The sequence below is a fragment of the Phyllopteryx taeniolatus genome, chromosome 2 (assembly GCF_024500385.1).
Source record: "Phyllopteryx taeniolatus isolate TA_2022b chromosome 2, UOR_Ptae_1.2, whole genome shotgun sequence".
NCBI lineage: Eukaryota > Metazoa > Chordata > Actinopteri > Syngnathiformes > Syngnathidae > Phyllopteryx > Phyllopteryx taeniolatus.
The window spans coordinates 1,356,541-1,378,686 of record NC_084503.1 but is presented as its reverse complement, the minus strand read 5'-3'; the positions used below and the strand labels follow the sequence as shown (position 1 = coordinate 1,378,686).

General features: G+C 41.3%; 2 protein-coding genes across 25 annotated transcripts in view; both read left to right on the top strand.

Annotated features, from left to right (window-relative positions):
- Positions 1–7,401, top strand: part of plekha7b (pleckstrin homology domain containing, family A member 7b) — an 87,755-nt gene extending 80,354 nt beyond the window's left edge. For 18 of the 20 annotated variants that reach the window (XM_061751143.1, XM_061751111.1, XM_061751159.1 and 15 more), the window contains 3 exons: positions 2,207–2,355; positions 5,404–5,577; positions 6,443–7,401. In XM_061751143.1, coding sequence (XP_061607127.1) covers positions 2,207–2,355; positions 5,404–5,564 — 310 coding nt within the window. In that variant the 3' untranslated portion in view covers positions 5,565–5,577; positions 6,443–7,401. The remainder of the gene's footprint in view (positions 1–2,206; positions 2,356–5,403; positions 5,578–6,442) is intronic. The other 2 variants (XM_061751121.1, XM_061751180.1) reach the window with 2 other exon arrangements.
- Positions 7,402–16,381: 8,980 nt separating this feature from the next.
- The window catches only part of sox6 (SRY-box transcription factor 6), a 151,065-nt gene continuing 145,300 nt past the window's right edge, over positions 16,382–22,146 (top strand). For all 5 annotated transcript variants that reach the window (XM_061751272.1, XM_061751289.1, XM_061751282.1 and 2 more), the window contains exon 1: positions 16,382–16,650. The gene's annotated coding sequence lies outside the window, so the exon portion shown is untranslated. The remainder of the gene's footprint in view (positions 16,651–22,146) is intronic.

Sequence of the window (22,146 nt, the reverse complement as noted above, 5' to 3'; positions counted from 1 at the left end):
TGTTGGTTTTCGGTCTTGTCGCTTACATGCAGTGATTTCTCCAGATTCTCTGAACCTTTTGATGACATTATGGACCGTAGATGATGAAATCCCTCAATTCCTTGCAATTGTACGTAGAGGAACATTGTCCTTAAACTGTTCGACTATTTTCTCACGCACTTGTTCACAAAGAGGTGAACCTCGCCCCATCTTTGCTTGGGAATGACGGAGCAATTCAGGGAAGCTCCTTTTCTACCCAACCATGGCACCTACCCGTTCCCAATGAGCCTGTTCACCTGTGGGATGTTCCAAACACGCGTTTGATGAGCATTCCTCAACTTTCTCACTTTGTCTTTTTTGCCACCGGTCGTGTTGCAGCCATCAAATTCTAAGTTAATGATTATTTGCTATAAACAATCAAGTTGATCAGTTTGAACATGAAATATCTTGTCCTTGTCGTGTATTCAATTAAATCTAGGTTGAACATGATTTGCAAATCATTGTATTTTGTTTTTATTTATGTTTAACACAACGTCCAACTTCATTGGAATTGGGCTCGTATATTATCTTAGAATCAGCTATTATATATTCACATAACACACATTTCTTTAGTTGGTGAATCTCCACTAAACATACCAATAAGCATAAAGTATTCAGTAATATTTGTTGCATTAATTTACCTTCCCCCCCTAAAATCTGAATTAAAATGTATTGATTCATTTTATTACGGTACTTCCTGATTCAATGATGTGTTCATCATTTTGAACAGTTTTACGTATCGTAAGACTAACAGCATAATTGGAATAATTTTTGGAGCTTCATTAGAATTGAGGTTGTAGAAACATTGTGAAAATGTTTTATTTAGACCAGCCATTGTCAAAGTAAGGGGAAGTGGGCCCCCTCTTGTGGTCAAGGAAAGAATCACTGAATGAAATGTTCAAACTGTGCATGTTACAGTGGATTCAAAGCTTCTTCTTTTTTTTAAGCATGACAGTACATTTGTTACGCGTAGCTCAGTTGTATTTAGCCTTTTTGTACAATATTTGCATTTACTCTTTTAGAACACTTTTCAAACATATATTCAGGTCCAACTTGATACTTTTTTTGGCAATAGTAATCATTTAATTACAGTTTTTTTCTTTTCATATTTAAGCACAGTGTTTATGTTGAAACTGTCATAATGTTACAGTGGCTTACAATAATGTGAAATATACTTTTTAAAAATAAAATACATTTTTTTCCCAATTTTTGATTCTACAGTACAGTGTTGCCTCAAATTACGAGTGACTCACAATTTTTGGGAGATTTGAGCCATCGCTCTGCCGGGCTTTTTGTCCTGAGTTGTGAGCAAAAATGTGTGTAGCAAAATGGTGGCAGCAAACTTCAAAACCAGCAGCAGATTTTGAACAATTCAATACGCCGTGCTCGCTCCATGCTGTTTATTGCAATGCTCAGTCGAAGCTCAAAGTTGAGAATTACACGACGTGTATTTAAGCAAAGCATATAACTTACAAAAGTCCGCTAGCGTCATGCTAAAACACAAGGCACACCGACATATACTTGTATGGGCTAACAAAACTAGCATCAATGTTGCAGTAGTTGGAACCCTTTCAGCAACAAATATTTCAACACCAACGCATGTAGACACACAATATAACAATACTCACGGGCATATATTCTTTATCCTCCGCGGAAAACAACAAAAATTAGTGCAGCTTACTGAGTCACTTCGCTATGAAACTCGTCTTCATCATGTCTGTATTATACTGCCCCCTGGTGGACAAGGGTCACACGCCAGAAGGAGCAGCACAATGACAATGGGCATTGAAACATCAAAATTGATGAAAATTTCAGAAGCGCTTTCGCTTTGCTGTTTTAGCAAACTATGTCACATCAGTCATTTTGACATCGTAAAACAATATGTAGGGCATATATATATATATATATATATATGTTGGCAATAACATTTATTGGGGTTCGTGCAATTTCCCAAGTGCAAGTGACATTTTCCGTGTCATTTTTTGTTGTTTTGTTATTTTGTGGGTGTATTTTAATAACAAGACAGAAATAATTACACATCATGGCCATTATAGCATTGCTAAAACAACAAACCTAATGGTAGACCTTTGCAGATTATTACAGAATCATGTTTTATTTTGGATTTTTTTCGGTGACTGGGTAGTTCGTTTACATGACATGATTCTAATTTCCTGTACGCGTGTTCCAGTGTCCAAAACCTGGCGCCGGCATTATGCGCAGACAAGTCTGAGGTGAGCCTGCTGGGGCTCAACTCGGTTTTGCAGGAGCAGGAGAGGATCATCACCATGTCCTACATGCTGGCCTCGGAGGCCTCCCTCAAGAGTAAACAGGTCGCAGGTATGTCCAGTCTTCTCGAACGTACCTGAAAGCGACGCTTGGGAAAAAGTCTCGTCACGCAAAGGTTGCAATGATTATTCGATTAACCTGAATAATTAAATGACAAAAAAAAAAAGTCAAAGCCAAATCTCAGCCACGAAGCTTCACAGGGATCATTTTTCCACATGGACTAATGTTACTACAGTCGTATGTCGCACTCCGTGTGGAAATAAGTTGACGTGATGGCGGCGAGCCAGGAAGAATCTTCAAAAGACAGACAATGTCCAACGTTTTGGATCATTTCATACTTGACAAGGAAGACAAAGTGCAATGCGTACCACAACAGCACGTCTGCGATCGACAACACGATCGCCATATCCATGTCAGATCATTTAATATAGCATAGCAATCATTATTCAGAACGTAATGAAATGCTCCCGCAACTGGTCAAGGAAAGACTTTCAATCGCTTTGTTGAGCAAATGGTAAGAAAACAAGCATATTCGTACACAAGCTGAGGGACATTGTCCTGAAACTGTTCCACTATTTTCTCACAAACTTGTTCGCAAAGAGGTGAACCTCGCCCCATCTTTGCTTGGGAATGACGGAGCAATTCAGGGAAGCAATCATGGCCCCCACCTGTTCCCAATTTGCCTGTTCACCTGTGGGATGAGCATTCCTCAACTTTTTTTGCAGCCATCAAATTCCAAGTTCATGATTATTTGCTCAAAACAATCAAGTTGACCAGTTTGAACATGAAATAGCTTGTCTTTGTCGTGTATTCACTTCAATATAGGTCGAACATGATTTGCAAATCATTGTATTCTGTTTTTATTTATGTTGAACACAACGTCCCAACTTCATTGGAATTGGGCTTGTCATTTACGAAAAGCATTCCTTTAGTATGTCCGTGGGATTTTAACGTTACCCTCGCTATCATCATCAGTTGTAGTCATTTTGGCTGTCATGTGCTGCTGGACACGTGTGAGCAGGTGTCCCCATCTCGTCAGTGTTCTGCGGGGGTAAATTGCATCCTTTTCTCTGGGACGGGCAAGACTATTCTTCCGCTTTGTCAGCAAACAGTTTCTTGTGATCGTATTTTGAAGTAACACGGTTGGGCAAGTGGATTGGAGTAGAAGTATACATTTTATTTCAGAAATGAAGTTAAGTAAAAGTGAAAGTTGCCCAAAATATAAATCACAAAGTGATATGTGAAAATTCTACTAAAGTACATAACAACGTATATCTCTCTCATTTTACTGGAATACAATATTAGAAATGTTTAAATAACTTTGTTCTATGGGAAGAAAGTGCAAATTAGCCTTTTTAAAAAAAACAAAAAAAATGAAATAAAATTTCCAAAATTGGACTGACGGTTTGAAGACGACGAGGGCGGAGTAAAGGAGGGAGTAAGGTGTCGAGTCAAGCGGGGCTCTTCATTCCTTAATAACTTCACATTATTCCGTGTCAGGAGCTCACATGATGTCTAATTGCAGTCCGTGTGGAACGTTTGAAACGGGGGAGGACTCGCTGGATGAGGCCATTTTGTGCGCTGATCAATGACCCAGTCAAACGCCGCGTAGCATTAACACTTCTTTGAACGCACGGCACCTCTCTGAAGCCGCATGAAAGACGAGCGCGCTCGCATTTCATCTTTCTCTCGCTCTACAGCAGCCGGGCGGCAGCAGAAGTTGCCGCCGCTGCGCACACGCCTGTCACACAAGGCGACACTCAAGCTGTCGAACTGTGCGGAGGCTTCATCAGCACGCTGAGGCAAAGTCAACAATTATAACATTATTTCCAGCGTGGAGGAATGTCAGAGAATATAACTGGTGGCATGTTGTCAGAGGAGACGGGGAAGAAACTACTAATGCTCTTTCACAGCCTTCATTTCAAATTCTTCAAAATCTTTCCTTCTTTTTCCATACACTATTATGCATGGCCGCCTTCCTATATGTAACATTGCAATTAAAAATACATAGTTTACAGGGCAAAAAAAAAAAAAAAAAGTGGCCACATCCTTATCCCGACTGTAAAGCAGTAGAACCATGTGATTCCTCTGAGCCAATCAGCAAAGAAATGTGAAGAATAGTCATGACAGTTTTAACGTTACTTGTATGAAATGATCATAAATTGCCATCGTGATCAGGATTTAAAAGGTTCAAATAAAAAGTCACAAAAGTAAAAAGTACTGTCATGGTTATAGTACAGTCGTAACAATTATCGAAGTTTACAATTTTGAGCATTCCACTTAAAGGCCACTTTACAGATCTTTGGATCATCAGACACATTTAGTAAATAATCAAAATGATATAGATCACACAAATATTTTAAGGTAGTACATTGTCCGAAATGAATTTATCATTCAAATTAATCTGATATCTATGTGCAAAGGAGGCGTAAAATGGACATTCGGTCAATATGAAAAGTCTACACATCCCTGTTCAAATGCCAGCTTTCTGCGATGTAGGAAAATGACACCAAGATAAATCATTTTAAAACCTTTTCCACTATTAATCTGACCTATAACGTGCACAACTCAATTTTTAGAAAGGGGAGGATACAATAAACAACTGCAATCATTTGGTTGCTCCGAGGCAGGTGTGCGTTGACTTCCATTTAACTGAGTTGGAGCGTGACATTCTGTTCATTCTGAACACAGCCACATCCCAGTTAGAAGAGGGTGTGCACACTTGCGCAACCACATATTTTCAGTTCCCCTCTCGAAAAGAGCCCCCCGTTGGCATTTGAACATTTTTTTTTGTTTAATATCTGCTGTACAATGGTACTTCAAAGGTTTCAACCCGCATTGCAAATGACTTTGAACTAGAATTGCCAAATTATATGAGCGACTGCTTCTATTCTCTGTCTTCCTAATAGTTGCCCTCTTGAGCTATTGACATTGCTGTTGTGCTTCGCAAACGCTTATATATTTGTGAAATACCGATGTACGTCATTTGGAAGAGCGGATGACGGCAAACCTTCACGACTAAATGCTCCCGCACGTTCGGACAGCAGGCCCAATCATTTTCCTCCTTGTCTCTTTTCCTTCTATTTCTGTCGTCTTTAGTTCCATCACAGGCTAACAGCCCCGTCCCACCGCTCCCTCCCCCTCCCCCTCCACCGCCCCCTCCCCCTCCTCTTCCTCCTCCTTCTCCTCTTCCTGCTGTATCCGCGACGCCTTCCGCCTCCTCTCCTCTAAGCAACGGGATCCACTACACATTTGTGTAATGCAAGAAGAAAAGTAAGGCCCAAGTGCACGTTTTCATGTCCTGTGCGTACGTGGAAGTGTGCATGAACCTATTGTACGTGTGTATCTGCTCCCAGTGTAAATCTACACCTGCTTGCTTCCCCCGCAGTGATAATTGTGTGCAAATTGTGCTTTGGCTAAAACAGTTGTGAATGGCTGACAAAAGAAAGTGTGTGTGTAATTAGTAGAAGAGCCGCTGAGTGATTTAGCACCTTCACTTGTTGAAACTGCTGCATTCCAACTCCCTTCACGTGTGTACTGGGGGGAAAAAATCAATAAATGGAATTCAAGCATCGTCATGATTGACATATTCTTTACAGTCTTATCTATTATTACTATATTGTGGTTCACAGTTTGGTTATTGTTTTTTACAGTGTACAGTACCTTGATTTAAGAGTATTGCAGATTATGAGCTTTTAAAGTTGTTTTTTTCCCCTTTGGGGGCGTTCTGATTTAGTTACGGGCGAGCAACTGATACGCCAACAACAACAACAACCACCGATTACTGAATGCAACAAACTGTCAAACACACTAATACAAAATGAAATCACTTGCAAGGAGCATGGAGGAGAGGCGTGGTAAATGGTCAAAACACAGGCTGGCGTCAGAGCCGACTCACTCAGAAGGCCCCGCCTCTTAAAGGCACATACTGCATCTAACACACTTCACATGCTTGGTTTTGTCTCACGCCAATGAGCCGGCCCATGGTTATGTCTAAGTCCACCCTTGCTCAAGGATTTATTATTATTATTTTTTTTTTTCCTCAAAACTTCAAATAGACACACGGTCATCTCTGCAGTTGAGTAATCAATAAAGCACCTTATTTCATTTCTATTGATGTGTTTTCTGTCTTTTACAGCTCAAGCAATTTCTGGACACTGAGATCTTTTATGACAATGGCAACAAACAGCAGGACTCTACAAAAGAAGATCCTGGATACATTTGTACACATCACTAGATGAATGTAGAACATATTTAACCTTTTCGTACTGCGCCAACAACCTCTGAATGGATTTTTGGGTTTCAAAAAGAAAGCTGCAGCACTGAACTCTTTCAAAAATATATATATTTTCTATATATTATATTGCACTTTGAGCTGTACACCGTAAAGAAGGCTGAAATATTTTTGAGTTGGCTATGAATGAACTTTTGTTGTTTGTCCATGTATATAATGTTAAAAACAAGAGGCACTAAATCTATCGTGATTGTAGATTTTTAATCACAAGAAAGATGGTTTATTTTTGTTTTTTTTCTTCAAACAATTTGCCCACAATATCATGTACACATTTACCATAGAACTGCCAGTCTTCCGTTCGCTTTCATTTTTGCCTACAGCAAGATGGAATAACATCACATATTTTGCGTGGGAGTGTCAAGATCGCAAAATGGCCATTTATTCAAATGTGAATATTAGAGCCATTAACACAAACTTTAGTCAATGCTGTATATGTCTAACTAGCAGTTCAAATTGGCAGAATGCAACATGGAATGACAAAGGTGTTCAATACTGGAGCTGCTATTGTGTACAAAATTAACAGCAGCGCACGAGATACATCTTGACTACGATCAGAGGTTTGAGGCTTTGAAAGGAAAATTGTTGACTTAGACGGGAAATTTAAGATTATGGATATGTTTTCCAGGTCAGCACAGGCAGCAAATATTCCACGTACCGTAATTTCTCGCGTCTAATGCGCACCCATGTATAATACGCACCCCCAAAGTTGACCTCAAAATTCTGGAAAACCCTTCTACCTATGTATAATGCATTTTTACAATGCATGATTTTGCTTCCACTCATATGATCAAAACATTAAGTATTATCTGTATGTTGTTAGTTTTTTTTCAAAGAATTATTCTGAAGTGAAGCACTTTATTTGAACATGGTAACGCTTTCTTTTTATTACTTGCTCCTATTTTGAAAGTTCACAGCCCTACTTTTATTTCGTAAATGAGAAAACACACAGTTGCGCTCATATGTGTGATTACCCAGGCAGAATTTGTATGATGTGTACAGTTCTTTAAAGAAAACATGACGGGCCAGGCAAAACACGTTTAATTTTATTTTAATGGGATTCAAATTAAACGTTCTAGCATTTCAGAAAAGCATTATCATTAAACAAAACATAACCATTAAGAAATTAATTATGGTTATTGTTCAGTAATCAGTCATATTTAAAAAAAAATTATTTCACAAATTCTTCCAGGGTATGTAATCTTATGAGCACAAGTGTGCACATATGCAGTCATACGTACCCCTGTCATATTGGAATGAAAGCGTAGGCTACAACTTTTTCATACCACTAGGTGGTGGTGGCATATTAGAATGAAAGTGTACAGCTTTTTCATAACCTCTAGATGGCGGTATACATTTACAAAATGGTAAAGTTTTTTTTCCCCCATTTGCCCCTATGTATAATGCGCACTTTTGTTGGGGGAAAATGCGCATTATACACCAGAAATTATGGTAATTCATGATAAAACTTAACAACTAAATGAAATTTTACCATAGGCAACATTAATTATTTTCCCGTCATCCCAAATGTTTGTACCATCACTTGTAAGCACAATTGAAAAGAACAAAACAGAACTCCACGCACAACATTCAGGAAAAATACATACAAACATAAAAATCTATATTTTAAGTAGACTGTAAGGCTTATGAGACATGAAGTATGTTTTCAGCTGGTTTTCACTATAGCACCCTCTGTTGCCTCACTATCTGTGGTTTGTCTTTACCATCACAAGTGACCTTAAACCAATAACGCCACAGTCATTGCAGTAAGAATAGCAACTTTGAGGACCTACTTCATTGTAATCTGACCGTTTCCAAGAAATACTACTAGTTTGTAAAAAAAAAAAAAAAAAAAAAAAAACATTTCATATATATGTATATATATATATATATATATATATACATTCACATTTCATATATATGTTCATTTGCTTTGCTTCTGTAGCTTCAGACTCTCTTTAAAGAGAACGAATGCCTACAGATCCGCCCGGAAAACAGGTTAGCGAACTTCCTGTGTATGCTGTCGCGTATGCTTATGAGCACAAGTGTATGACTGCACTTTAGTGAGTCAGTAGTGAAATTCTTCTTCGTGTTCTGTCTGTCTCGTCCTGGTGCAATGTGAGGCTGGAACGAATTAATGGCGTTTCCCTTCATTTCAATGGAGAAAAGTGATTTGAGATACCGCCTCCTACCATCCTTGCAGCACGCAGTTCTGTACCCCTCCCACTTTTGTCTTCAATGGGCGACTAATGACATCGTGTGGTCTTTAGCGCGGTGCGCTTTGAAAGCGCCTGCGAGAGGGGCTGCACCTCCCTGAGCACCGCAGCGGGTGCAGCCACATCCTCCTTGCATCTTCTTGCCTGCCTGCCCGTCGGCGTATCTCCCGCAGGATAGAGGCCCCACAGCGCCCGCTGGCCCTGGTGGCTAGAAGACCCGGCGCAGCCTGCGTTCTGCTTATTCGGCAATAAAAAATGGGATGTTTTTCCCCTCCTCGTGCAGAAATTCATTCAAGGCCTCCCCGGAGCTTTGTGGCATCTCCGCGTATTGACGTTTGGCCGCTGGTTCATATACATTTGTTATTCCGTGCGCTGGACTTCAAAGGGAATGGAAGAGGGGCCAATTATGCTAATTGGGTCATGTTCTGTTAAACACAATCAAGGCCTTCCACCGTAATGCCTGACTAAATACTTTCTGGCTTCAGAAATGCTCTCACATGAAACTAAGACACATGATGCTCCCTCTCCTGACAAGCGCTTTCTTTTTTGCGCGAGACTCTTTTTTTTTTTTGTTGTTGTAGGAATGGAAATGAAGGTAATGAATAAATAAAGTATAGCCGAAGTGACTCGTGTGAGTGTTTATAGAACACTTGACATTGAGTTGAAAGCTTTTTATTCTTTCCGACGGAGGCCATGTGAGGATTTTGCGACCTCGCTCTCCCGTGCAAATTGTTCACTGCATTTGTGTGAAAGCGCCGGCTTTCCCCCTCGGAGAAACTTTTCATTCCCAGTGATTCCCATTTCCTCGGCATAAATACGATTGTTACTCGCTGTCAATGTTTGGGGATTAAGAAACGCAGTCGGTGCTTTCTTTGCACGCGGCGGGGATCCTCATTGTAGCCCCATTGTACAAACACAAAAACCAGGGAGGCCAATGCAATAGGTGCTTTGATTTTGGAACGTTATATTATGCTGTTTTATCATTTCCAAGCTTCACATATGGTACATTTTTTAACATGTAAGAAACGGAATAGTGATTTGCTGAATAATTGAAGAGCTCGGAATCACTGAATATTCTTGCCGCGTGCTATAAAAAGAATAGAGGAGAGAGCTGGATTGTAGTCGTGCTCGACACTGACTTTTTTTTGCGGAAAAATAAAACAATATCATTTTTAAAACATCTTATTGTGTCACCCATGAGGAATGATACAACGATATTAAATATGAAATCAACGCAGCAATCCCTCAGACGCGCAACTATTCAAAAGGCGCTGCTTTACATTAAACAGTGAATTAATCTCATGCCGCTTAAACGACGGACTTTTACAATACCTACAGTGAATGGGGCTTTTTCCACATAAAAGCAATTGCTTTGTAAATGACGCAAAGGCCCCACAGCGTCCTCTTTAATCAGCTACGCACGCACAAGCTGAGCCAAGTGAAATTGACTTCATTCAGCGACTCCCCTGAAAAGACAAGCAATGCAGCTGGAGATCTCCGGCACAGCATCAAGGCAACACAGCCACCTACATTACGTCAAGAAACGAAATCCCATGATGCCCTTTGAATAAAGCTCAACGGCAGCAGAACAATTCCGTCTGCTCTTGAGGATGACAAGCAGACCAAATGTTGCTTGCAGTCGAATCGTGGCTGAACTCTTTCGCCATTTGGCTCCCATTCTCAAACGTTTTTTTTTGAATAGAAAATGATTCATGATCCTTTTGGTGACATACAACGGATGCTGCGACAATCACGGCAGAAGATACCTGGGAGGCGAGTCGCTTCACATTATGTCGTGGCTAATATTCTCTCCGGGATCAGTCTGACTAATATTAGCAATATCAATGCTAGTTTTGTTAGCTCCTCGATGGTGTTTCCCATTATATGTTACCATCAAAGTTATTTGCTTTGGCGAAATGCAGTACGCAATGTGTTATTGTCTTTGTGTCGTGTTTAATTTGACAGTCAACTTCAACTGGGAGTGTCAATAAAAAGCTTGAAGAATTGTTCAATATCTGCTGCTTGGTGTGAAGTTCATGGCGCCATCGAGCACTCGTAATGCAACGTTTTGCTCACAACTCAAGACAATGAATTTGGCCAGGCAACGGCTCATCTCTCGAAAAACTCGTAAGTCGAGGTACACATGCACATGCACATGAAAAATTGTCCACATGCATTAGTGAGTGGCGCAGATGCTGCTATTTGCTCGCTCGGGGCCGTGTAAGGACGTCCCTAAAAACTATATACAGTCATTAGAATTGGCATGTTGCACTTCTCATTTCAACACGACTAATCAGTGCTTCTCTGTTCACTTGAAAGGAAATATTAGATTCTGACTAAACTTTGATGAACTTCAGAGTTATAAGTGAGGGATTTGGGTCAACTAATAAGAACTAAGAGCGTCCCACTTTGCAAGGCAGATGATTTGCATGTATGCAGATGGCGTCGCGGTTAATTGCATAACTTTGCATTCGCTAGTGACAAAGTTGTGGCGGGGTTCGAGTCACATGACCCCCGCTGGTGGGTCAGCGTGCGCACGCGTGCATGATGTTGTCTGAAGAAGGTCTTGAGGAAACAAACATTTACACTTTTCACCCTCGAAAAAAAAAAAAAAACTATCAAGGACAGTGCTGTGAACTGCAGAACGACGACGCCACAGCCTGCATTTAGATTCAGAAACTACAAATCTCAAATGACGACGCATGCCTTCATTTTCACATCACTTATCCCGCTCGGCGGCTTGGCGGTAAATGTGGAGCAGAGCAGCAAAAATGTCCTTTCCCTCCCGCCTCTTTAATTCTCCTTGTCGGCCACGCACTACTACAGCACTCGAACGAGTGCGCCGCTGGCTGATTAAATACAGCGATATACATTAAAAATGTCTGTAAAAAGCAATCCTGAGGGGAGCCACGGCTGAATGGCCACATAATAAAAGTCAGCGTTCAACTCAAAAGAGACGCCGCTGCTTCTCGGCTGCAACCTCCGAAGGCAAATTGACGCCGGTTCACTTTCACGTCGTTTTCAGTTCAAAACCTTGACAACAAGCAGCAGTTTGGCAAATAGCGAGCAATTCGTCAAAAAAAGACACTTCGAGCGCTCAATTGCCGCTCCCCGCTGCGGTTTAGTGTCAAACTAAACATCCAACCAAGAGAATTTTTTTGCTTTAGAAGAGGTCGCTTAGCTTAATGCTAACAAGCAATGCAAAACATCATTGGCATGCTAACGTTAACATCAATAGATGTGAAACTACTCACACTCTATAATATTACAGCATCATGCTGAGTCACGTATGTAGTAGTAGAAGAAGAAATACTGTTCCTCTTCATTTGTGTCTGCTAAGGTGGGCACACCAGAAGGAGCAGCACAATTAATTGGATTGCAGCATTAAATCACAATGCACAAACGCTTGCTTGCTTTTTTTTTTCTTTTACATTTAATTATTTCATGACTTGTTTTTATTTTATTAAAAGGTGTCTCCATTTGTTTCAATGGGGAAAGATATTTGAGATACCATTTGGTTTGAGTTACAAGCATAGTCATTGAACGAATTACACTCATATCCCATGACAGCACTCTAAAACGTGTTACATTCGACTGAAACATGCCATGCACAAGAAAAGTTGGTTTTTTTGCATTTGAACAATATTTATTAAAAATAAAGCACTTTCCGTTACAATCACAATTGCAAGCTGTAATGGCATTATGTACCCGGTATCGGTGAGTACTCAAATGTACGTACTTGTACTCATACTTGGTCTGAAAAAAGTGCTACATATACTGTACATACAGAATATAAGCCCAGAAGACCCTCATCAAACTGCAGTATTCGGAGTCAACATTGTCATTGTCAACAGCTTTAGTTTTTTTCCCCCCGCCTTTTTTCATATTGCATAATGCCAAAGGGGGGAAAAAAAGCTCATAAACGCTAACTGAGGTGAAGTTTCACAAACTTTCCCGAGGTCACATGATCTGATCGTTCGTGATGATGGTGATGACTTTGGAGGCAATTTTTTCCAGTTTCAGGGAATTTGACTTTGGAGGCTCCTCTTGTGCTCGTGTTTCAAGTGAATTGATATATACGTCACCAAGTGCGAGTTACGGCGAGGCACTTGAGCGGGTCGAGACCCGCGGGAAACAGGAGGGAGGGGGTCGAGCGGGGATGGGAGAACAATGGGCACAACAACTGCCGTGTCAACAACAGCAATAGTCCCATGATGACAGAAGAAACTGTCATGGACTCAAGTCGGACACAGATGCTTAACTTTTATAATAATGTAAAGAATGTTTTAGCTTTTTTTTCTTTTTTCCCCCCCAATAATTGTGTGTGAAGCGGTGTTACATCAAAAATAAAAAAATGCCTCCTCGAATGAAAGCAGAGGGCGGCTCCTCGTCCTCACTGTCATCGAGCACGCAGAACAGGAGACGAGCACATGTCCATTTATTGGAACAAAAATGTTGACTTTCATGCGCTCTCCTCTTCAAATATTTATGGGCTAGGCTAAGCTAGGCTAGGCTAGGCTAGGCGTTTTAAGACTCATCAAAAAGGCTCGTCAAGATACGCAAATGCGTCTGCATGGCTGCCCCGTCGCCATGCTGGACTCTCTTTTGCTGCTCAGGTTAAAGGTTAAGGTTCCGAGCAAGTTGTAATCACGATTTAGACATCAAATGTTGAATTGCCGCGTGCTGTTCAACGTCATATTCTTTGTTTTTGTTGAGATTCTATTTTAGTTTTCCTTGGTGTCTGTTCTTGCTCGTTCGGTTCTCGTTAGCCCTGTTCCTTGTGTCTACCTATCAGCTCCCTCCAGTCACTCGTGTCTCATCCAGGTGTGCCTCGTTGTCTCGTAAGTTCGCTTGTTGATGTTGCTGTCCTGTGTTTTGTTTATTATCGTTTCTTTGTTACTTCCCTTCTTGATTTTCTGCTACCTTTTTAATTTGCTATTTCCTTTTTCATGTTCCCTGTTTGCCCTTTTGTTTTGTTTGTATTCCAGTTTTTGAAATTGTATTTTGTTCGATTTTTTTCATTTGATTGTATTAACTGTAAAATACAAACTGCTTTTTTCTCTATTTTATATACAGTTGTGGGGAAACAAATTGAGAGAAAACGGCGAGATTAAACAAACAAAAGAAAAAGAAAATGATTTGAAACTCAAGGATGGACCTTAGCGCTACTGTTGCTTGTTGTGCTTATGTCACAATTAAACTTTTTACACTTAGGACCGCCTAAAAAAAAAAAAAAAAAACAGTCCAAGTACCACCATAATGACCAAGTGGTAATCAAAAATGAGGCAGAGGTTTTATTAATGAAATTGATTTGTAATATTATTGTAAGCTACTGTAACATTGTGCACAGATTCAACATTAACACGCCGCTATAGAAAATTAAGGATAAATATAGTAAAATAGTCAAAAATTTAAGTAAGGCAATCAACGTACTGCACATTCAAATTCAAAAAATGTACCCAAATGTTTGGGAACAAACAGTTCTAAAAGATTAAAGGCAAATGTTTGTACTTCAAAGTTAAGTGCAACTGAAGTAAACAACTGTTTGAAAACAAGTTCCAGCCACGCACTTTAGCATGATTCAGAGTTTGAAGATTGAATTCAGCAATTCTTTGACGTACTACTACTACGTTTACAGAAATTGACAAACACCTCCGATTCATCTCAATGAGATTTGTTATATTATAACTTTGCAACGGTATTTCCCCCCCAGAACTGTATGTGTGACTGTATTCTATAACTATGTGAAGCACTTTGGGAGTTCTCTCTTTGAAAGAAAAACCAAAAGCTGTATAAATAAAACACACTACTTCCACTCCCCGCGGCTGGAGGACGTCTAAGTGTATTACCAAAACTGGCCAAAAGGTGGCGTGTGCGGCCCGCCAAAGGCTGCGAGTCGCGGATGCAGCAAAGTCCTCATTTGCAGCAATTGGACGGGAATCGGTACGGCGTGAAATACATGGCGTCCAACTATGCGTCTTGCGTTGCTCCTACATTGGCTCGATTCTAAGAACAACATTTTACAAAAGGAAGCTTAAAAAAAAACAAAAACAACAACAACAACAAAAAGTTGCTTTCCTGACTTTTTCCATTTTGATTTCTTTCCTCAATAATAATAATAATAATAATATGACTTTTTGAGGTTAGATGATGTTTTTTTTTGGGGGGGGGGGGGGCAACGTGTGAGGCGTTCACAATAGTGGGACATCTGAGCGTTGGTGCGTTCAGGGGGCAATTTGAGTAAGCTTCGACCTTGAGTTGTACATTCATCTCTCTCTCTCTTCACCTCTTCTTCTTCTCTCTCTTTCAGCTCTGTGTGACTACAGGTAAGAATCGCCCCCGCCCCCCCCACTGACGTCTGCACAATTTGTAAGTCATTTTTTAGTTTGATATTCCTTCATTTAGAGTCGGCATGAGTTTCCGGAAATTTGTGCGCGTCACGTGCCTTTTAAAAAAAAAAATACAATAAAATAACATTCTGGTGATTTGTAGAATTTAATTTCTGCTTTCATAATATAATCAGGGAAAATTAGAATCATCTCGATAATCTATCAAACAAATATGATGCCCTAGTTATATTTAATGCCGGTTTTAGTGAATGACTGCAATCGTTTTAATACAATATTTGGATCGGTAGTGCGAGTATTCATAATTGTAGTTCAATATGGAAATAGTTATTGGAAAGTTTTACGATGTAATGATCCAAATGAAAGCCGTGCTGCATGCTAATAATCCCCGCCGAGTGGCCAATATTATTCATATTTTCTAGTCAAATAGTAGCTCGTTTGGAATTATTTTTGGGTGGCGTTAATATTCCCATTTATGTGCTTTTTCAAAGACGTGCTCTTTCTAATATTTCGCAGAGAGCAATTGTGAAATAACAATTCAATTAAAAAAAAAACAAACAAACACAAAAATCAAGTGTTCCGTTTGTTAATGAAAGTGTTTCAAAATCAACAAATCCGCGTCGGCTCGAGTCATCAAATCAGACAAATAGTTGACAAATTGTTAGCTTGAAAGATTCCGACAGCTTCACGTCAATCATTCATCGTGGAAATATTTTGGTCAAAAAAAAAACAACCTCAACATCTTTTAATGTTTTAAAACTCATTTCAAAAAACATATTTCCATCGTATAGTTGTGCACACACAACGAAATTGGGGGTGCAACTCCAAGTTTATGTTATGGATGTTATATTAGTCTTTTTTTTTAATGTATTTTATTTTATTTTTTTTTAGACTTTGCATCCTTTCTTTCCTTCTGTCCACTACGAGCTTCATTTTGAGTCATCTGATTAAAGCTCGCAGGGAGGAGGAGGAGTAAATGGGGAGCGGGAGGGGGGGATGAGGAGGAGGAAGAAGAAGAAGAAGAAGAAGAAGAAGAAGTCCTCCCTCCATCCCTCTTTGTGATGTCTCGCGTGGGGGGGGGGGGAGAAAAAAATGCTTTGAATACCTGCGACACGGCAGTGAGCATTGATTGTCGAGATTGACAGCGCCAGAGAGAGAGAGAGAGAGAGAGAGAGAGAGAGGGGAGAGGGAGAGGGAGGGAGAGAGAGAGAGAGAGAGTTGGAAAAAGAGGGAGGGAGATAAAGAAGAGAGCAACAAAAGCTATACTTGTACTTTTTGGACAGCTCAAGTTCGGCGAGCGCATGCGGGACCTTCGCTGATTCTGATGCTGGCGCCGCGTTGACGAAACAAACCAAATCAGGAAGAAAGAAAGAAAGAGAAGAAAGAAAGAAAGAAAGAAGACTTTTCGGGTTCCTTCAGCTCCACTTGTCTTTTTCTTACGACACGGAGAGGAAACACACTCGCCGCTTTCTCCTCGACTTACGTCGTCAAGGTAAACAACAAACGTTTTTTTTTTTTTGGTTTTTTTTTTTTTTTTGCTTACCTCCACATGTTGTCCTCTTGTTGCTCCCCCGCAAAGTTAAGGCGAGGCGGGGTTTAATAAGACAACAATTTAACTAAACTGTCCGTTGTGGCGTGTATTTGTTTATTTGGTCATAAACTGTCGCTAGCAGCAACAAGCTAGGTGCGCACGAGACAAGTGATGACTCAGGCGCGTTTGCGTTTCCTCCAACCTCTCTAAACTCACCTCCAAACTTCACTTTTTCTTGACTTAATTCACTTTTACCTGTTTTCTTTGCCACGGTTCGGCTTGTAGTCGGCGCGCGTACACAGTCGACGCGGACACCGGCTCGAAACTCCCAACGTGACAACTTGTTCGCCGCGCGCACCGCCAACGGCGGCGACATTTCCCACGTTGTTTAGCGCGCACCTGAACGTGTCATTCCCCAGTTTAAATTGGTTTTGGACACGTTCACGTGTATCCCGTAACTTTTCGGGCGCAGCTTCATTCGCCATTCACTGAGGATAAACGAGCGCGCGTGAGCCCCCACGTTCGCCGCTCCGCTCCGCTCGCGCTTCGCCACGTCTTATGTACACAAACCAAAATTATTATTATTATTATTGATATTATTATTATTATTATTAATATTATTTTTGTACTTCTTAAATGACGGACAGCGTCGGCGTCTATCCTGGGAAGGAACGCGCTCTCCGCTCACTTTCCCAGAGGTCGCGGGGAATTGACCTGTAAAGAATGCACAAGTCATCAATTAAATTGAACAATCGCAGGACTTTTTCGCCATTTCCAGGAGATGCACTTGCACGCAACTCTTGTCCATTTAAGAGCAAAGCCCGGAAACTCGGCGATCTGGGGACTTTTTTTTGTGTTGCGGGAAAGTGCAAATAAGCTTCAACAACAACAGCCAATGTTTTCTTGCACTTTAAACGTACTGTTCCCAAAATATAAATCATTAGATGTGACGTCCAAATAAATGTTTTAGAATGCAGTGAGCGCTCAAATCCGTTCTGGAGCTGTAAAAAAAACAAAACGATTTTGTATTAGGATCAATTAAAATTGTGTATGATTATCATGAAATTAAATAGAAGCTGGGGAAATGTAATTGCAAAAAAAAAAAAAAAAATCTTGTTGAAAGGCCCGCTATTTTTATTTGATTAGTTACTTGAAAACATTAAAACACCTAATGCAATTAACCTTGCATTAGACGTTTCCATTGTTTTACATGAAAACTAAGAAAACAAATCCCTCCGGATTCCCCTAAAGCATCTTTTGGTTGCCCCCCTTGAATTCAAAACGTAACCCATTTAATTTGCGCACAAACTTTACGCAATTGCAATTTGTCTGACAGCACTGAGTCGTGCACGGCCGTGAAGTTTCCACATAAGGTAAGGTGGTCGTGGGCAGCAAGCGCACACGTCTAAATGGCACATGTATAATTAGACTGCCCATTCAGCACATTGTTGTGATGGCAGCGCATGAAGAGTGCACGCAGAGTGCACCGACTTCTCGCACATTTTCTTTCAACACGGATGCTTCGCTCTCTCTTTGCGTTTTTGAAATATTCCTTGTGTGTGTGTGCAAATGACGTCTCATTTGCAGTAAGTTCGCTCGATTTATACATGAACGGCAGACTAAATTGACTTTGCCTGATTCGCCATGTTGCTCCCGTTTCCAATTGACGGTGGTGTGTGTCGAGGCTCCGAGCAGCCCTTGAACTCAGCATATTAGAAGAAGGAGACATGTTTTCGGGACTGACGGGCATGAAGGGCACCTGGCTGACTTGTCTAAACATTTCCCAACATTTCCCCAAGTCCAATGTCTGTTTCTCTTTTGCAACAGGAACGCCGGCCCCTCAACTTTCATATATTGCAATTGAAAATCAGGATTATTTTTGTTTTAGGGACTGATCTCACTACAAAGCTGTTTAGTCTAAGTGCCACAAACGACATTCCCTTGAAGATCTACAGGTTTGATTCACTTAGCGGGAGCTTTTTGAAGAAAAATATAGACGTGAGGAGGGGGAGAAAAGTGCATTTTATCATATTGCTTGGAGACATTTCTCCGAATAAGTACACGCGGCCTGCTTTTGCTTCTTGCTCATGTCTCTGTGATGCACCAAATAATTCCTCAACTAAAACACTTTAGGTTATGTCTTCTTTTTGTAAGCCGCTCAATTCAAATATAGTGATCGCCACCTTTAAACAGTCGCTATGCACACGTTGATTTTTTATTTTTTTTTAAATTACAGCAGCACGTTGTGATTTATTGCCACGAAGAATATTTGCGCATTGCCGTTAATATTTCGGCTCCAATGATTCAGTGTGGCTGTTATTCCAATAAAGCATTAGTGTGCGTATGAGTCTAAATCCAGCAGCTGATGTGGCTGTGAGATTTCACAATCGGCATCCAAGTGACGGGACGTGTGGCCACAACACACTGGAGTGTGTGTGCGCGCGCGTGTGTGTTTTAAGACGGGGGGGGGGGGCCGGCGGGAGTTCTCCTGTTCTTTGCGGTGCGAGGGCCAAGGATAAAGGAGATGCGGAGAGGTAAACGACAGCGAGCCCGGTCCGAGTTGAAGCAGACGGCTAGCGGATAATAAACGTGGCGACGCGTGTTGTGACATCTGTCTTGCGCGTTCACCCATTTGCAGGCCCGACATTTCCGCAAGGATCCAAAGTGACGGGAGCGCGAGGCCCGTCGTGATCGCTCCCCTCTGACGACAAGTTCAGACAGCCGCCACGCTCTCACTCGGCGATATGTTAGCTTGTTTGTTTCTTGGCCACATTGTGTTCGTGGGGCCTAGCGAGGCAGCCCTCAGAAACGGCACCTACAGGGTCGCTGACGGAGGTCAGTGGTTATCCACGTTTTTACACCAAGTACCGCCTAGAACCAAACCGAGCGCTCCGAGTCCCACCGTCATGTCAACATTAAAATGCAGAAGCATACTAGGCCTAAGTGTTCATCCCCAAAAAGCAGGGCAGAGGTTTTATCCCGAAAAAGAATATGTAACAGTTTGAAGCGAGCACCGAATTGTTAACGATCTGCTGCTTGTTTTGAAGCGCGTTGCTACGATTCAGTGCTCACGCCGCAAAGTTTTGCTCACAACTCGACAAAAAAAAAAAAAATCAGCCAAGTGAAAAGTCATGTCACTTGTAAGTCCAGGGACTGCACAGTCAAAAACAAGGAAAGAGTTATATTCCTAAAAAGTATATTTAATATTAGTGTAAGCCAGTCTAAAATTATCCAGACGTTGAACATTATCATTGTGCTTAAATATTGAAAAAAAAACATACTTAAATATTGATGTCATTAAAATGTATTGTAAATATGAGTTAATTCAAAAAATACCCGAATACAAGTTTAAAAACAAACAGTGCCTTAAGATTAAATGTCAACGTATTTGAAAATGAAATACAAGCGAACAGTGATTCGGCGTACCACTAGAGGGAGCCCGCGGAGCAGCGGTCATCCTCGGACCGCACTTTCACAATCAGCGCGCTAAGCGAACAGCACAGCGTCGCTGACATTAAAGCATTAAAGATGAAAAAAAGACTCATCTAAACATGTGCATCTTCACAGGAAGCGTCTAATTGCGCCACTAACTTAAGTGGGCCATTTTGGCCTGTATCATTCACTCTCCCGACCGATGTTTTTCTAAAAAAATAATTGGCCATTTTCCTTTCGTCCACAGCATAGTTGTGCATAATTAATGGTGACTTCAAAATGAAACAGCCCAGCCTCTGTTGATTTATTATTATCCCCCCCCCCCTCCATTTTACACCACATATTAATATGTAGACTTAATTGGACAGGCCTCAGTGGGTGTGTGTATTTGACACAGGCCCTGGCCGGCAATCAGGTGCAGGAATTAGTCGGGTTGATTGTTTTTTATGAATCAGATGAGCACTTGTACAGCGGCTCTGTGAGGATGTTCGCCTTGATTGCCACATGAAAGAGAAGCACGGAGCGGCCGCGCAGTAATTAAAATGTGCTGGATTTTAGAGTGCCACACACACACACACACACACACATGCGCGATTGAGAATAATTTCTCGGACACTTACCCTAAGCCAGTGTTAACCTTAAACTACTTCCTCGGCCTTAAAATGTAGCTAAATATTGACACACTGAGGATGTAATTTTGTCCCCAGAAGGGAGGTGAGTCGCCGCAATGGCTGTGTAAACACTTATGTCCCCGCAACATGAACAATACACACACACACACACACACACACACAGGCACGTGCGCGCGCTTAGCCAGCATGCAGACCGAGGCTGAGAACTGTCAGGTTGCGCGAAAAGAGCGCAGGTGAAATCTAAAGAAAACAACTTGCTCTTCTCCCCCTCTGGCAAGCTTTTGAAACTCCATGTTTTAACTACCTGGCGACGCTAACATTTATGCATAATATACGTGTGATTGTTCTTACGGTGTGTAAGAAATATTCGGTTGGCGTGGTCGCACAAAGGCAGGATTACGCCACAAACAAGCGTCATACTCCGATCGGGCCTCGGAGAAAAGCGTTGAAGGACTCCGCACTCGAGTCCTTCACTTGAACCGGCATGGGCAGCTGTTCCGCTAACGTTGATAGATGTGTACCTTTCAAAAACCTTCACCTTGTGGTCAGGGGCGTCCAAACGTTTTCCTTCGAGAGGCGCATCCAGAACCGCCGACAGCCACTTTGACATTCTTCGACTTCATTCAACGCGCTAAAAACACACTAAAAACAATCCATCAAACGGTTATCTATTATAGATATATATGTTGAACATAGTCTGTATATAAAGTTGTTTTGGGAGGCGTGCTTGCTTCGGCTTCCGAAGGACGTCGACTCTCTGCTGGGCCTTCCCGGCCCGGTGAGAGAGGTTTGTGGACCAGGCGAGGTCAGCTGAGATGCAGTGTGTACACAGTGCTGTTATCTCCTGAAGTTTAGGACCATCTACTTGGTTTTTGTGGGGTTTAGGTCTTGGACCGGGGGAAGTTCTAGGATTTCATTTTTGGGGCGCTTCAGCACCCCCCAAAATGGGCCAGAAAGCCTATGACTTGGACCTAAGATAAAATGATGTCATTGTTTGTTCCACAGTCAATCTGTCATCATCGTTAGCTTTATTTGCACTTGTAGCCGTTCATTGCACAGGACAAGCAGTCAAACATAAAGACAAATGACAACACTCACAAGGAGCATGGAGTAGATGACAACACGGAACTAACCACGTGGTAAACGGCCAAACTGACCTCCTGACGTCACTCTGTAGGCCACGCCTCTTAAAGGCACACGTCGATACACGAATACTACAGTGTTTGTGAGTGTGTTACGTTCTGCTTAATGACACTTAATCAAAACGTTATTTCTTTACACTCTCTTTTATTATAATTTTATTATAGCCATATTTGAAAATACAGTGCATTTAAAAACATAAACATTGTGTTGTTGTGGGGACCGGAACAGATGAATGGCATTTCAATTCATT